The 16,659-nt window shown below is 38.2% G+C and overlaps 1 protein-coding gene across 6 annotated transcripts in view; it reads right to left on the bottom strand.

Annotated features, from left to right (window-relative positions):
- RAD51B (RAD51 paralog B) overlaps positions 1 to 16,659 on the bottom strand; it is a 561,756-nt gene that overhangs the window by 520,178 nt on the left and 24,919 nt on the right. For all 6 annotated transcript variants that reach the window (XR_004677086.1, XR_004677087.1, XR_004677088.1 and 3 more), the window contains exons 5-7: positions 12,410 to 12,546; positions 2,116 to 2,235; positions 876 to 1,059 (exon numbers count right to left, since the gene is read on the bottom strand). Coding sequence is in view for 3 of the 6 variants with exons in the window: in XM_034993401.1 (XP_034849292.1) it covers positions 876 to 1,059; positions 2,116 to 2,235; positions 12,410 to 12,546 (441 nt within the window). In the remaining 3 variants the exon portion in view is untranslated. The remainder of the gene's footprint in view (positions 1 to 875; positions 1,060 to 2,115; positions 2,236 to 12,409; positions 12,547 to 16,659) is intronic.

Genomic DNA, 16,659 nt, shown 5'->3' on the forward strand with positions numbered 1-16,659 from the left:
TTAATTTTCCAAACACGAATCTAAAGATTATAAAATCATAACTAAATCTTACCTCAGTTTAAGGAATTGTCTTATCTTCTGTTGAGATGATATCTGGCTAAAATTGAAAAGCCTGACAATACTAAATGTTGCTGAGGCTGCAGAATAAGCAGAACTCTCCTATGCACTGCTACTGGGAAAGCAAACAGTACACACTTAGACCTTATAGCTTAACCACTGCAAACCCTTACAAGATACCCACATCTTCAGATTTACTCATCACAATCCCCACTATAGAAAGTGGGGTCAACAGTAATCTCTCAAGGTCTCCTTACTGACACTTTCATCACTATCACTCCCAATACTTTAAAATGTGATAGTCAACCTCTGGCCATTTGGAGCAAACCAAATCCTACAGAGTACAAGACAGCACCGAACATAATAACATAATATCTAAATCTAAAATATATATAAAACTGACAAATATTGCCATAAAAGGAACTACAGAAATAGACCTAGGCAATTTCATGTAGTTTTAGTAGTCAATGTTTACCTCAATGTGACAAAAGTAATACAAAAAAGTAATACAAAACAAAAAGTAATACAAAATACAATACACAGAGAGTCAACAATGGGATTGAGAAAAGGACTGACCACATAGGAACTTTCAACATTTAAATCTGCTCCAGACTCCTACTGTGAAAAAGATAATCTCAACAGATGAACAAACTTAAGAAGACGGTGGTATTTATTATAGCAATTAGACCATGCTACCTTTAACACATCATCTGTTTTACATTTTCTTCTAATTATATTAGTTGATATTTTAAGTCAGTGAACTTAACATAAAAGAAAACAAAGAAAAAGAAAAAAAGAGAGAAAAAGAAAAAACTTACCGGGATTGAAAATTCCTCAGCCAAATACTTCAAGGAGGCCGCTTCTCTTGCCAAGAACTTGTTTCTTTCTCTCATGTTGCCCTGAAGTTGTGTATCAAACTCCTTTCTTACCACAGAAGCAACAGAGTCAATAATTACAAGTTTAACTCCCTTTGAAATAATTTCTTCTTCCAAAGATTCAATCCTGTAAAAGCAGAATTTGCAAAATAGTAGATAAATTTAAGATATAATATAAAACAGGGTATTGCAAAGATTAACCAACTTAAAAACAATGACAACAAATTGGTCTTTCCTAAGTTACAGTAATGATTGCAAGTATTCAATAATCATAACTTATTTCCAGCTCTTCTATACATATAGCACTCTTTTGAAAATGCACCAACATGTTTTCATTTAGTTTCATTCTCCAGCTCTCCTACGATACTACTGATTTTAGGATAAAACTGCTTATCATAGCCCATCTCCAAAATGGCCCCCATTTACTCCCACCTTGTATTGACAGACATCCTTGTGCAGTCCCCTCCCACATTTACCAGGGTTGGTCTACATGACCAACTGCATATGACAAAATGATGGTATGTCACTTCTGAGGGTAAGTTATAAAAGACTACAGATGCCACCTTGGGCTCTCTCTCACATGCCCACTCTCTCAGATCCCTCTCTCTGGGGGAGACAGGTTGCCATGTTGTTAACAGCCCTATGGAGAGGCCCACATGGTGAGGAACAGAGGCCTCTGGCCAACAGCCAGCAAGGAAGGGAGGCCTTCCAGCAACTACACGAGTAACCTTGGAATTCTCCAAGATTCTCCAGCCCTCTTTGAGCCTTGAGATGACCACAGCCCTGGCCAACAGCTTGACTGCAACTTCTCCTGAAACCCCGAGCCAGAAACACAGCTAACCCACTCCTAGATACCTAAGCCTCTGCTACTACGTGAGATCATACATGTTTGCTGTTTTAAGCTGCTGAATTTTGGGGGTAACCTGTCAATGGAACAATAGATAATTAATACACCACTTAAGTAATTAATTAAATCTAAAACATTTCACTCATTCAACTTGTTTTCATTTTTAAAGAAATACTTCATCCAATAGACTGTAGCAAATAAAGAACACTGAAATAATTACTTCCCATAACCCTAATACATATGTAGAGACTTTTTTTTTCACTCAACTGAGAACATAAAAAACAAAAAATAAATCTTCAAAGTATTTCTAACATACCAAAATCTAAAGCAGCATACCTTTGCAGAACTTCATCACAGCTGAGTTCCCGATAAAGATGAACCTTACTGCTTGTCAAAAGTAATTTTTCTTCAGTGTTAAAATATCTGGGAAAACGAGATTCTGCTATCTCAACCAGTCTGTAGGGAAGAAAAATAGCACAAGTGAAAATAGGTAATGATATTTAAGGCCATAATGCTGAACTTCTAATGAATTTTACTTAGGAAACTCATAAGCCACAAGTAACACTAGAACAAAAATAAAGCAGGTATAAGCAAAACAAGCCTCCCTTTATAAGCACTAAAAGAGGTTAGCAGTCACAGCATGAGACCAGCAAGGGCTTTCAGATCTCATCTAAGGTTAAGTAAGCAACAATGTCTCTGAGGTTTATCTTCCTAGGAATAGATATGTTTTTTAATAAGTGATAATTTGGCTAGCAGCTGTAAGATTTGTTCAGTAAATAAGAAAAATTATTTCATCATCATGAATGAAAGAAATATATTTGAACAAATATATATTATCATTCTAACAATCAAATATCAGTAAGTCTCCATGTCTCAGAACAGAAAAATATGCTTTCTCAATTAAAACTTAATATATACAAAATAAATGTATCTAATAGCTTCTTGGTAAACAGGAAATTATTTTCTAAACAAATGGATGTTGTCCAATATTCCCTTAGTAGAGAAAAAAGGATTTTCTACATTATGAACTCAAAGCCAGATCTAATGCATGGGGTAGGCCAAGTGTAGGAGGGTGACAAGGCCAAACAAATGCAAATATCATCATTAATAGCTTAAGACATGGAGCTCAGTACCAGAAAATTCAAATATTTCTCATTAAAAATATAAAAGTGTAAATCTTTGAGTATAACTGTCTCCTATTTAAAATAATACTTTATCAGCCTGATACTTAACCATCCAAGGATGACTGGGAGGAAGGACTATAAACACAAAAATCACCCTATACTTTATGTTCCATTTAAAGACGCCAAAGTACAAAGAACAGTGTTTTCATTTCTAGATAGTTAATGAGTCCCAAGAAGAGGCTGAGAACTTTAAAGAGATAAACAAAATAAATTCCTCACATATATTATAATCAGAAATGAAAAAGAAAAATCTAAAATAGAGAAAGGGAGAAAACTGGTAAATAATATTTTTTAAAGTGTATTTTGAACAATTTAAAAAAAGGCAACATTAGGTTGAACAGGAAAAGGAAAAATTACTAAAAGATGTGTAAAAACTGAGAACAAAATGGATCAAATGAGCATTCAGGGGAAGTGCATGAGAGAGACAGGGTGGAATAAAGGAGGAAATGAGGTAAGCGATGAAAGCAGGAAAAAATGAGATGACATTGGCACAGACAGGACAGGCACATTTTAAGGATTTGAGGAAATTGTGTAAATTTCTTGATTAGGGCAACTATTTGCCAAGTTTGGAGCTGGTCAGAGAAGTCAGCTAAAAGCTCTGACACTTGGGACCCACTGATTTTTAATAAGATAGGTATGGCAACGTCTGCCAGAAACACGAAGTTTTTCAAAACTGGATGCCTGGTTGATTAGGTACTGAATACTTATCTCAACCAGTGAGTACCTAACTCATCGGCAACAACAAATGACAGACAATAATAATTTTCTGCCTTCAACACTAGGCTGAATTTCAACTGGTGCCTTGAGTGGTAAAAAGCTCTGGAACTTATTACTGCTCTCCCATTCAATTAAGGCCCCTCAGAAGGAAGGTGGTCAATGTATGGACACAAAGTGACTTTATTCACAGTTACCATGTGAAATAACTGTATCAAATGATTATTTACATACCAGTATGCTATAATTTTCTATAATCAGTTTCTCCAAGTATTTTTATTTTAGAAAAGATATCTAAAAATATATATAAATCAAAAACCAAATACAAATCTAGTATCTATATGCCTCACATTAATTATAGCAATTTCTTGTGACAATCTTCATCACAGAGCTTTCCTGGCTAGAGTAACAGAAAAGATCCTATCTTTTGCTCCCAGACATTAATTACATAAAGTTTGAAAGCAATGCCATCTAGTGGACGTCTTTTTCATAAAAAGTATTCTTTTCACGTATGCACTTAAGTTTCATTCATTCAAAACATATTTATTGAGGGGCGCTTGGGTGGCCCAGTTGGGTTAGGCATCCAATTCTTGGTTTCAGCTCAGGTCATGATCTCGCGGTTGTGGGATCAAGCCCCGCATCAGGCTCTGTGCTCAGTGTGGAGTCCGCTTCAGATTCTCTCTCCCTCTCCTCTCCCTCTCACTCACTCTCTCTCTCTCAAATAAATACATATTTTTTTTAAAAAAAAACATATTTACTGAAGACCTACTATATGCCAGGCACCATTCTAGGTGCTAAGGATGGGACAATGGACAACAACAACAAAAACAAAAAAGCTTCCCTCATGGAACTTACAGTTTACTGAGAGAGACAAACAAATACATATTATATACATCAGGTAATAAGTGCTCTAAAGTAAAATGAACCAGGATGAGGGAACAGATTGTGAAAGATGGAAGCAAGTACTATTTTATGTAAAGTGGTCTGGGAAAGCCTCTTTAATAAGGTGAATTTGAGCAATGGTTTAAGGGAGATGAGAAAATGAACCATTTGATATCCAGGTCTGTGGTATTTTGTTTAGATATTATTTAGTAAAATAAGAAACCTGGAAGCAGAACTGATATGATCTGACTTCTTCTTTTTTTTTTTTTTTAAAGAACCACTCTATCAGATTTGGAAAAAAGCCTGTACATGGGGCACGGGTAGCAAGACCAGCAAGTACAGCAGTCCAGATAAGAGATGATGGTGACTGTCCCTGGAGAAGAGCTCAGCTGATTAGAAGTCACTGATATGAGGAAGTCTTAATCTCAGGAAACAAACGAGGGTTGCTGGAGTGGTGGGGGGTGGGAGGGATGGGGCGGCTGGGTGATAGACATTGGGGAGGGTATGTGCTATGGTAAGCACTGTGAATTGTGTAAGACTGTTGAATCATAGACTTGTACCTCAAACAAATAATACATTATATGTTAAAAAAAAAAAAAGAAGAAGATAGCAGGTGGGGAAGAATGAAGGGGGGGAATCGGAGGGGGAGACGAACCATGAGAGACTATGGACTCTGAAAAACAAACCGAGGGTTCTAGAGGGGAGGGAGTTCGGGGGGTGGGTTAGCCTGGTGATGGGTATTAAAGAGGGCACGTTCTGCATGGAGCACTGGGTGTTATGCACAAACAATGAATCATGGAACACTACATCAAAAACTAATGATGTAATGTACGGTGATTAATATAACATAATAATTTTAAAAATAAATAAATAAATAAATAAATAAAATAAAAATAAAAATAGAAGTAACTGAACTCAAGGTATAGTTCAAAAGAGGAGCTGAAGGGATTTCTTGACTAATTGGATGAGCATCTGGAGGAATGGAATTACCATTCATTGAAGTGGAGAAGACTGGATTCGTTCCAGGTTTTTGTTATTAGTTCCCCCTGTTACTTCACAGCTCTTGTATAAAAGGGAAGTTAAATGCTTTACATTAGTGACCACATGACAATTTGAAACAAAACACATGCTTAAAAAAAAAGTTTTCCAAAATTCTAGTTGAAATATAGCATCATAAATGTGCTGAAATAGAAGTTTAGGTTTCTCAAAGCTTCTTGTACATATGTATATTTTCCTGTTCATTAATTCAGTATGTATTTGTTCAGCAGTGTGATATAAATACAACAATGTGAATCTATTAGTCCTTTACAGACTCCAGAAAATTCCAAAGTTTTGTTTTCATAGTAAGTACTTATGACTAATTTCATTTTCTATCTTAGAACCTCTTCAAGATCTCCCCACTAATTCACCTAGATTCACAAGTGATAAGGCAGCTAAAATTAGACTAAGGTGAAACCTACCCAGACTCATGAAACCATCTTAAAAAATGTCTGTCTCCACTATTGTTTGCCCCCAGTTCAAAGATCCTGGATTCATGCCAAGAAGCAAATAGGTAAATGGTCCTAAGACCACCCTGATAATTACCTCCCTAATGAGCCAACGTCATGGCTCGCCACTAACGCTACGTGCCTCCCTCCTGATACACTGATTCAGAGTGACACTCTATATAGTCAGGTGGGAATTGGAGGGCACTGGCTGTGGGGTCCCTGGCAGCTAGCAAGGGGACAGGCAGCTCCTCAGATCTAAGCTTGGCCACTGCTTCCACACAGAAAAATACAACATACACCTCTCCTTTGTACATGGAGCCATAATAGTTACAATTTTACATGTTTATGATTATTTAACGTCTTCCTCCCCTGTTGAACTACATATTTCTTCCTAGTTTTCAGAGCTTTTCTGATTTCATGACAAGTCAGGATTGTCCACTTCTACCTCCTAAATTCCCAATCCTATATTCCACCTTGGGGCGCCTGGGTGGCACAGTTGGTTGAGTGACCAACTCTTGGTTTCTTTTGGCTCAGGTCATGATCTCAGGCTTGTGAAATCGAGCCCCACCACAACAGGCTCTGGTGCAGAGTCCGCTTGGAACTCTCTCTCCCTCTCCCTCTACCCCTCCCCACTGTGCATGCACATACGCTGTCTCTTTCTCTCTCTCTCTAAAATAAATAATCTTTAAAAGTATATATATAACTGGGGCGCCTGGGTGGCTCAGTTGGTTAAGCGACTGCCTTTGGCTCAGGTCATGATCCTGGAGTCCCGGGATCGAGTCCCGCATCGGGCTCCCTGCTTGGCAGGGAGGCTGCTTCTCCCTCTGACCCTCCCCCCTCTCATGTGCTCTCTGTCTCTCTCATTCTCTCTGTCTCAAATAAATAAATAAAATCTTTAAAAAAAAAAAAAGTATATATATAACTAATCTTTCCAAAGTGTTTTTAAGTACCTCACCTGTAAGGTTTTCTTTTTTTTTTTTTTTCTGTTTTACTGCTTTATTTATTTTACAGTCATGGCTCTTAGAGGTACAGTAGTTATTTATGTTGTCTTGCTTTATTTCCTGCCTTCCTCACCAAAATATAAGCTCTATGAATTGAAGAAATTTGTCTTGTTCATTTCTGTATCTCCAGCATTTAGGATGGTGCCTGGCTGGCAATTTGAGATGTCCAATGCCACTATCATGGATAATTTATTGTCTCTTCTTGGCTTGACAGGCATTAGAAACTTTAAGGCTTGTACTTGTTCTATGTTACTTCCTTCAGGGCATTAAATCTTCTTTGAACCTCTTTTCTTCCCTGTAGTTGAACAAGTTGCAGTGAAGGTGAACACATACTTTGGAGAAACCACTGGGCACCCTTCCAAAAGTGGTCGCTTTTCTGTTCAGAGAGTTGTTGCTCTTCTTTTCTTCGATCTCCTGTTGAGTTCGTAGGTGTTCAGAATGATTTGATCCCTATCCAGCTGAATTCCTGAGAGGAGACGAAATCCAGGTCTCCTACTCCTCTGCCATCTTGCTCCACCCCTCTCAAGGTTTTCTTTTTTTTAATGCATTTTAAACTTAAGCAAGTTTTATTTACTCCTCCTTTGTTTCTACCTCTTTGATAAAAAGGTATCTAGCAATTTATTATTAAAATTAAAAACTAAGGGGCACCTGGGTGGGTCAGTCGTTAAGCATCTGCCTTCAGCTCAGGTCATGATCCCAGGGTCCTGGGATCAAGCCCCAAATCGGGCTCCCTGCTCAGCGGGAGTCTGCTTCTTCCTCTCCCACTCCCCATGTTTGTGTTCCTGCTCTCGCTATCTCTCACTCTGTGTCGAATAAATAAATAAATAATCTTTAAAAAAATTAAAAATTAAAATTATTTTCCACTTTTTATCACTTATCCTAAATTCTCTATATACAAATCGAGGTTTTTTTTCTTTTTTTAAGAGAGAGAGGGAGAGGGATGGGGTGTGGGGAGGGTTAGAGGGAGAGAGAGAATCTTAAGTAGGCTCCATGCCCAGCGTGGAGCTCAATGCGGGGCTCAATCTCACGACCCTGAGATCATGGATCATGACCTGAGCCAAAATCAAGAGTTGGACACTTAACCGACTAAGCCACTCAGGCGCCCCTTTATACAAATCCTTTAACCTTCCTCAGAATAATCCTTCAATTCACGCTCTCTATTGTGCTGATCAGATAGCTTGCTTATAAGCACAAAATGAAGACACTGCTACATAAAGAGGCACACAGAAACCTAAAACATATTCTTCTTTGAGTATCATGTTCATGCCTTTACCTCTTCTCTAAGTCCAGAAACAATCCCAGTGGGACAGACACTATTAATTACCTACCAATATCCATTCCCACTTCTTCTTTACTATGAGAACCCCAATTTTACTCAGGCAGCAATGTTAACCAGCCCCAGGAATCTCATCATGCTTATTATAACAATCTTTTTCCCCTCCTTTCCCCACCCTCCCTGGCATATAGGGGTGGCCCACTGAGAAATCTGCAGGATAATTCCAGAGGATGAAAAGGAAATCAAAAGAGGGAAAGAGACAGCTAATCTGGGAAAAACATATTTTCCTGACAAAACACATAGCTGGCCTTTTCCCTTCCCACTGACTGGATAAGATGCCTAAAAATGCACCAGCCCTAGGTCTCCGTCATCACTGAGAGGCAGAATCAGTGCCCGCAACCACCTACTCACTCTTTGGTAGGTATTCAGTTACTTGCAGCAGAAGGCTTTTCTAACTGATTAACTAACCTTCCCCAGTAAATCCAAATAGGGGTCAAGCAGTCCTGTAATAACACAAATGAAATGAGATCAGGCAGTACAGAGCCCGCCCCATTCTCTGACCTGCCATGACAAACTCTCCAGAAGGAGAAGGTACTCCAGAAGGAGGACTGGTTACTTTGACAAGTCCTGACCTGACCCTATCACCACACCTCAGAATGCAATCCATGTGGCAGCCAGATGACCATACTCTTCAAGCCTGTGGAGAACAGACTAGAGAAGTAAAAACAATATAAATTTCAACCCCTAACCTCCAATGACCTTCATTAAGGCTCCTTGTGAATTATGAAACGTAATTCCAGGGGTGCCTAGCTGCCTCAGTCAGTAGAGCAAGCAACTCTTGATCTTGGGGTTGTGAGTTTGAGCCCCACATTGGGTGTAGAGATAACTTAAAAATAAAATCTAAAAAAAAAAGAAAAGGAAGAAACATAATTCCAATAAAGGGACTAAAATGTTTACTTCATTTCCAACTTGTCTTTGGCTTGTTAGTTGAAGGTTAGTCACTGACATTTTTAAAGAGTACCTTTTCTTTTGGACAACCTGAGTGAACCAATGTCTTTATCAGTGTTAGCAGCAAACATATTTCAGTGTCAGATTTCCAGTGGTCTCATATATTTATGCTTCTGTTCTTTTTTACCATTTATTTGTTTAAGATCCAAATAAGTTCATCACATTGGAACGACCAATACATCTTTTTTCCCCAGCTTTATTGAGATATAACTGGCATATAACATTGTGTAAGTTTAAGGTATACAATGTGATGAGAGCAATATACCTTTCAAATCTCTTTTAATCCAAAGGTTCCTCCTCCAACAATCATTTATTCTGTCATTTCCCAGTTTGGATTTTGCTGACTGCATCTCTCTGGTGTAGTTTAACATGTTCCTCTCTTCTCTGTATATGTTGTAAACTGATAATTGGATCTGAAAGCTTGATCACATTCAGGCTTGACTATTCTTCCATCAGGAAGCAACACAATGACTAGTTTTCTTTTTGTGATGCTAGTAGGCTTTATGTTTATGAACTATTTTTACTCACAACACTTCTGACACCAAATATTTGGGTTGTCCATACCAAGCAATTCTTTAATTCCCTATGGACACAAACTGGGTATCAGACACTTAACTACCAGGAGTTAGCTCAGACTCCACAGTTTAAACACTCAGAACCACAAGACTGCCCACCCCCCCACCTTGAGACACTAGTCACAAGTCCTGGACCTCTGGGACGACGACGACGACGACGACGACGACGACGACGACGACTACTACTACTACTACTTCTGACCAAGTAAGCAACCACAAATCAGGAGTTCCCACACCCCCCTCCTCAAGTTCAATAATTTTGCTAGAATGATGCAAAGAAGTCAGGAAGGCACTTTACTTACTATTACCAAATTATTACAAAGAATACAAGATACAGCTCAGGAAAAGATCGGGGAGGGCTACATGGCACACCACCCTCCCAGCACCTTGAGGGTGTTCACCAACCCAGAAGCTCTCCAAACCCTATCATTTAGAGATTTTTGTAGAGATCCCATTGCATAGGCATTATTGATTAAAGCACTGGCCATTGGCAATTAACCAGTTACCAGCCTCTTTCTCTTCCTCAGAGGTTGGGGAGGATGGGTGGAGCTGAATTTTCCCACTTTATATCACATGATTGGCAACCAGCTCCCATCTGAAGCTATCCAGGGGCCCACCAAGAGTCATCTCAATAGCATAAATTCAGGTATGGTTGAAAGGGGTTGATTATGTGATTATGAATAACAAATGATGGTCCTGGCACCTCTATTAACTCAGGAAATTCCAAAGGTTTTAGAAGCTCTGCAGGCAAGAATCAGGACTAAGACAAAATATGGATTTCTTATTATATCACAATATTCAATGCCAAGATCCATCAGATTGTTGGGGTTTGTAATTTGGTGCTATTCTATCATTCCTTCTTCATTTATTGCTGGAATACTCCTGTAAAAAGACCTATTTGTTGGGGCGCCTGGGGGGTTCAGTCGTTAAGCGTCTGCCTTCGGCTCAGGTCATGATCCCAGGGTCCTGGGATCGAGCCCCGCATCGGGCTCCCTGCTCAGCGGGAAGCCTGCTTCTCCCTCTCCCACTCCCCCTGCTTGTGTTCCCTCTCTCGCTGTATCTCTCTCTGTCAAAAAAAAAAAAAAAAAAGACCTATTTGTTACTCGGTAATACAGTTCATATAGAAAAAGAATAGACGTTTGATTTCCTTTTTTTTAACTCATTTTCAAAATAATGAGTTGCTTCTCCAAAATTTTGGAGATTTACCTGCTTTTCATTTCTTTATATTACAGACTCAAGAACTTAAACATATTTCATGGGTTTTAATCTACTGTCATTATTATCTTATTGGTGGTCAATTTGTCTCATCTTTGTGGGCGCCTGGTCGGGTTGATTCCTGAGTCCTAAGTAGTCTTTGATAGCTTCCTTGTCATCCATCTGATATGATGTTTTAGACTCAACTTAAAAATTTCCTGCACCAGTGCTAGAAGCAGCCATTTCCCCAAGAACCCTCATTCCTTTTAGTAGGAAATGGTATCTGGATTTCACAGTTTGAGAGTAATGCCTGTCCATCATTTATCAAACATTTTCTGAGCAGTTAATATGCATCAGTCACTAGATTTGGCTTTGAAGATGCAAAGATATAACACAAACTCACAAAGCTGACACATCTGTGGCATATACTTAGAATAGATAACAAGCAACACAGAACAAAGCAAATAAACTCTAGGCAAAATAATCCATTTGGAACTTATCTGGTCAGGGAATACACTTTGATCTAACTAGTATCATTAGAGAGAAATAAAGAGAGACGTGATTCATGACACAGTTAAAGACAGATTCAAAGGACTATACCTATACAACACCTTGACTGAAAGAACAGAATTGAATCAGTCCCCAGACCTATAAGTACTCCTGCTCATGAAGGTTAATTAGAGCCGGCGGGGGGGGGGGGGGGGGGGGAGCGGGAGGGAACGGACACCAAACTTATTTTCAGGTGTACAGAATTACCCAAATAACCAAATGCCTCTCATAGAATGTTAAAGGTCCCTGCCAAACTAAGGAAATCTTTCCTTTCCAAGCATAGATACACTTACTATCAGTGCATTTCTTACGTTGAATACCATACTATTACAAAGATTAAAGTGAAATACTTCTCAGTCAAAATGTATTTTGAAATGTGCAACTTTTCCATTCACTAATATTTTACTTCCAACTAGAAATTAGTTACAAAGCACCTTGCCTTTTGTCTTTTTTATTAATTTTCCCTCTTCCCATTTTCCACTTACATCCCTCCCTCTGTTTCTTAAACTTCTTTCTTCCTGACTTTCTGCAAAACACAGCTTATCCAGGAACCTCACTTAAACCAATGACAAAGGGATAGAAAACACAAAAAGAAAACTGCTTCCTGTGTTAATCTTAAAAGGAAAATTCAATTAAAGCAGTATCTAGCATTCTGCATTCTCAGGAAGAAAAGGTAAATGTTAACCTGTTTGAAAATGTTACATGCTATAAATAAGTTACAAAATTAAACATTACAATGGAAAATAATAAAATCTCCTACCTTTCAGCACTAAATGCTGACTCTGTGTCGACGTATACAACAGCTCCTTCTAGTCCTCCCAGGTTGGTGGGTAACGTGGCCAAAATGCTCATCATTATACAAAACTGAGTTTTTCCACAACCTGGTGGGCCTGTAATCTAAAAAAAAAAAAAAAAAAAGTGATTTATATAAACATCACAAGCTACTCAAAGCAAAATCCTTTTAAGAACTTGCCACTTGCACAGTCCCACTAACTTGGGTTCCTGGAGTTCCTTAATGTTCCTTAACATTCCTTAGAATATTCCTTAAACATTCTAATACATCTATTGTAAGGAATTAACTCCTTCCCTATGTGTCTGGGTTAGTACTAGTTAGATACCATCTTTGGGAAAAATGAGAGAATAGTCACTCAAATCATGCTCTGTGTTCTGTAGTTCAAATGAAAAGCTTTGGTTGAGAGAGGCTGGAGGGTGAATTTATACATTCAGAACTGGGAGTTCTGTATCTTTTCCTCATTAAGACATTTAGAGAAGGAACTTGAAAATATTTAAGAGGCTTTAATAATTGGATTAGCATTTCTTATGAATTGCCTTTTAGAACAATTTTGTACTAGTCCCCTAAAAAGCTACTTTGATCTTTATTGTGAATAGTAAAGAATTTAGGCGTGAAGAGTTCTGATGTATACAATTTATTTTCAAATGCTTCAGAAAAAAAAAGGCATGTGCACACACACACGTGTGTGTGTACAGAGAAAGATTAAGCAAATGTAACAAAATTCAACAATTGTTGAATCCAGGTGATGCATACTTTCAAGTGTGTTTTGAAATTTTAGTTGGTGAAAGCTATTCTGAGATTATAAAATTTGAAATCAAGAGGCTAGAGATGGAAAAAAATAGGAAATTCTCAAGTCCAACTAGAAGTAGTTAATAAAAATTAATTTGAAAATGTTAAAAAAATACATCCCCCTGGGGGCGCCTGGGTGGCTCAGTCATTAAGCATCTGCCTTCGGCTCAGGTCATGATCCCAGGGTCCTGGGATCGAGCCCCACATCGGGCTCCCTGCTCGGCGGGGAGTCTGCTTCTCCCTCTCCCACTCCCCCTGCTTGTGTTCCCTCTCTCGCTGTGTCTTTCTCGGTCAAATAAATAAATAAAATCTTTAAAAAATATATATATATATATATATATATATCCCCTTTAAACATATGCTATTTGTCACACTGGCTATGGCATCCAAATTTTAAGAACCAAAACACTATCCTTTTTGTAAAAATAACACTAATAATTTTAACACAGTTTTTCACAAAGGAAGGGAAGGAACAGAGGGAAGGAGGAGAAAAAAATATCTCAGGGAGAGATGAAAAAGTCTGAGCGAAGACTGAAACAGACTATAAATATTTGAATAAACTGTCTTAGATACTTCATGAAGTAGGGAGAAATAAGAAGGGATGACCCATGAGTCTACCATTCATACCAGGGGTTCTCAAACTGAAGTGAGCACTGGAATTGCCTGGCAAGCTTATTAACCGGCATCTCTGGTTCAGTAGGTCTGGGATGTGGCCTGAGAATTTACATTTCTAATAAATTCCCAGGTGATGCTTATGCTGCTGTACACTTTTGAGAACCAGTCTTAAAATTTAGCCTAAAGCTAACCTTCATTTATCGAGGCTCAACATTAAAAAAAAACGCTCACAAGTTAAAAACTATGTGCTGATTTATTTTAATCTCTAAACAGTGATTTAGACTTCCAGAATAAATTGTAGCTACCAATAAGAGTTTGCCAGATCATGAGTAATCAGTGAAAAGGGGTCTCTAAACTTTTTTGATTACATAGTCTGACCAACTGAAAACAAATAAAATTTAGTATGGTCTTCCAACGTATGTATATTTATTATATACACACTATTTTACTAATACATTCTATATAATATAAAGCATATATAAAATAGGGATCAAAAAATTAAAAATAAGAACTTAAAAATAAGGGTGCCTGGGTGGCTCAGGTCATGATCCTGGAGTCCCTGGATCGAGTCCCACATCGGGCTCCCTGCTCAGCAGAGAGTCTGCTTCTCCCTCTGACCCTAACCCCTCTCATGTGCTCTCTCTCATTCTCTCTCTCTCAAATAAATACATAAAATCTTTAAAAAAAAAAAAAAAGAATTTGAAAATAGTTTCATATCTTATTTATTTTTTTAAATATTTTATGTATTTATGTGAGAAAGAGAGAGTGCATGCACAAGCACGCATGAGCGGGGGAGGGAGTGGCTGAGGGAACCCCATGCGAGACTCCATCCCAAGACCCCGAGATCATGACTGAGCCAAAGGCAGACACTTAACTGACTGAGCCACCCAGGTGCCCCTCATATCTTATTAGTTGTACAGATCTCTTTTTTTTTTTAAGATTTTAGTCATTCATTTGAGACAGAGAGATACAGAGAGAGAGCATGAGCAGGGGGAGAGGCAGAGGTAGAAGAAGAAGTAGACTCCCTGCTGAGCCAGGAGCCCGACACGGGACTTGTTCCCAGACACCGGAGATCATGACCCGAGCCGAAGGCAGATGCTTAACCGGCTGAGCCACCCAGGCGCCCCCAGATCTTTTTTTTTTTTTTTAAGATTTATTTACTTGAGAGGGAGCCTGAGTCAGGGCAAGGGGGAGGGGTGGAGGGAGAGAGAAAATCTCAAGCAGATTCCCCACCGAGCAGGGATCCCAAAGCAGGGCTCAACCCACCACCCTGAGATCATGACCTGAGCCAAAATCAAGAGTCAGATGCTTAACCATCTGAACCACCCAGGTGCCCCCAGATCTTTTCATTCTCATAAAAACTTAACACTTTTAGTGAAGCAATGATAATAATGATAATAACAAATGAAATTATATTATTATTTAAGTACTTTGTCATTCAGTGATTGAAATGTCAGGTCCTAAGTTCCACGTATTTACATGCAATGGCTGTGTAGTTGAGAAAGGGATAATTGCAAAAATGTAAGAACTGAAATTTTTAAAATACATCACTCGTACTTACTATGTTTGTTTTTCAATAACTTTCATCAATTAGCAAAAGTTTGTGTTGAACTTTGGCTAATAAATTTCCATCTTTCCTCATGTCAATCAATTGTTCTTACAACATAATCAAAAGATATAGCATTTTAAGATTTTTAACAATTGGTTTAAAAATAAAAACTCTTTATTTGGAAGATTTTTCAATAGTATAGCAAATATTGTTACAAGGTTTTTAAAGTGTGCAGAAAACAAAGTTTTCACAAGACAAACTTACCTTTCACAACAAAAATAACATTATAAAAGAAACATTTCCAAGCAATGTTTTTTTTTTTTTAAAGATTTATTTATTTATTTATTTGACAGAGAGAGACAGCGAGAGAGGGAACACAAGCAGGGAGAGTGGGAGAGAGAGAAGCAGGCTCCCAGCGGAGCAGGGAGCCCGATGCTGCCGGGCCCAATGCTTAACAACTGAGCCACCCAGGCACCCCCAAGCAATGATTTTAAAAACACTCTGTATTTTAATCTGTCTTCAAAAAGGCACTGACTTTCTCACTCATTGTTAAAACATCCCTTTACTTTAAAGGGATGTTGTCAGAGTATACCACTGATTTGGGTGGTTGGTTAATTTTTAATCTGCTATGAAGCATATTACATTGCCACTTGTCATATAAAAAAGGTCAGCAAATTTGACATATCTTTTCATTTAAAAACATGTTTCACCCATCTTTAATAGGTAGAATTCAACAGCTCTTTTACAATCTTTGCTGTGAGCTCACCAAAGAAGCCCTTTGGGATTCAAATGATTTTCATGGTCAGTCCCCATCTCAATACAGAGTGCTACAGAGATTCCACACTTCACTAGTCAGGTTTTTATAAAAATTAACAACACTGATACCATCCTGAAGCACTCTCCACACATCTGACATCAACTTCTGTGTTGCTACAAATTGCCTAAGGATGATACAACAGAAAAGTTCAAAGAATCTTACAGAGAACGTCCGTCCATATACCTACCATTTACTTACCATTTTTACCATTACTATGACTAGACTAGACTAGACTAGTCTATCTAACAACCCATCCCTCTATCCATTCATTAATCTATCTCAGGTTTTGTTTTGTTTTGTTTTTTAAAGATTTTATTTTTAAGTAATCTCTATACCCAATATGGGGCTCAAACTTACAGCCCTGAGATCAAGAGTGGCACGCTCCACCCACTGAGCCAGCCTCAGCCTCAGGGTTTTTTTTAATGCATTTTAAAGTAAGCCAGAGAC

Source organism: Mirounga leonina, unplaced genomic scaffold (assembly GCF_011800145.1).
Source record: "Mirounga leonina isolate KUSES-001 unplaced genomic scaffold, KU_Mleo_1.0 Mir_82, whole genome shotgun sequence".
Classification (NCBI taxonomy): Eukaryota; Metazoa; Chordata; class Mammalia; order Carnivora; family Phocidae; genus Mirounga; species Mirounga leonina.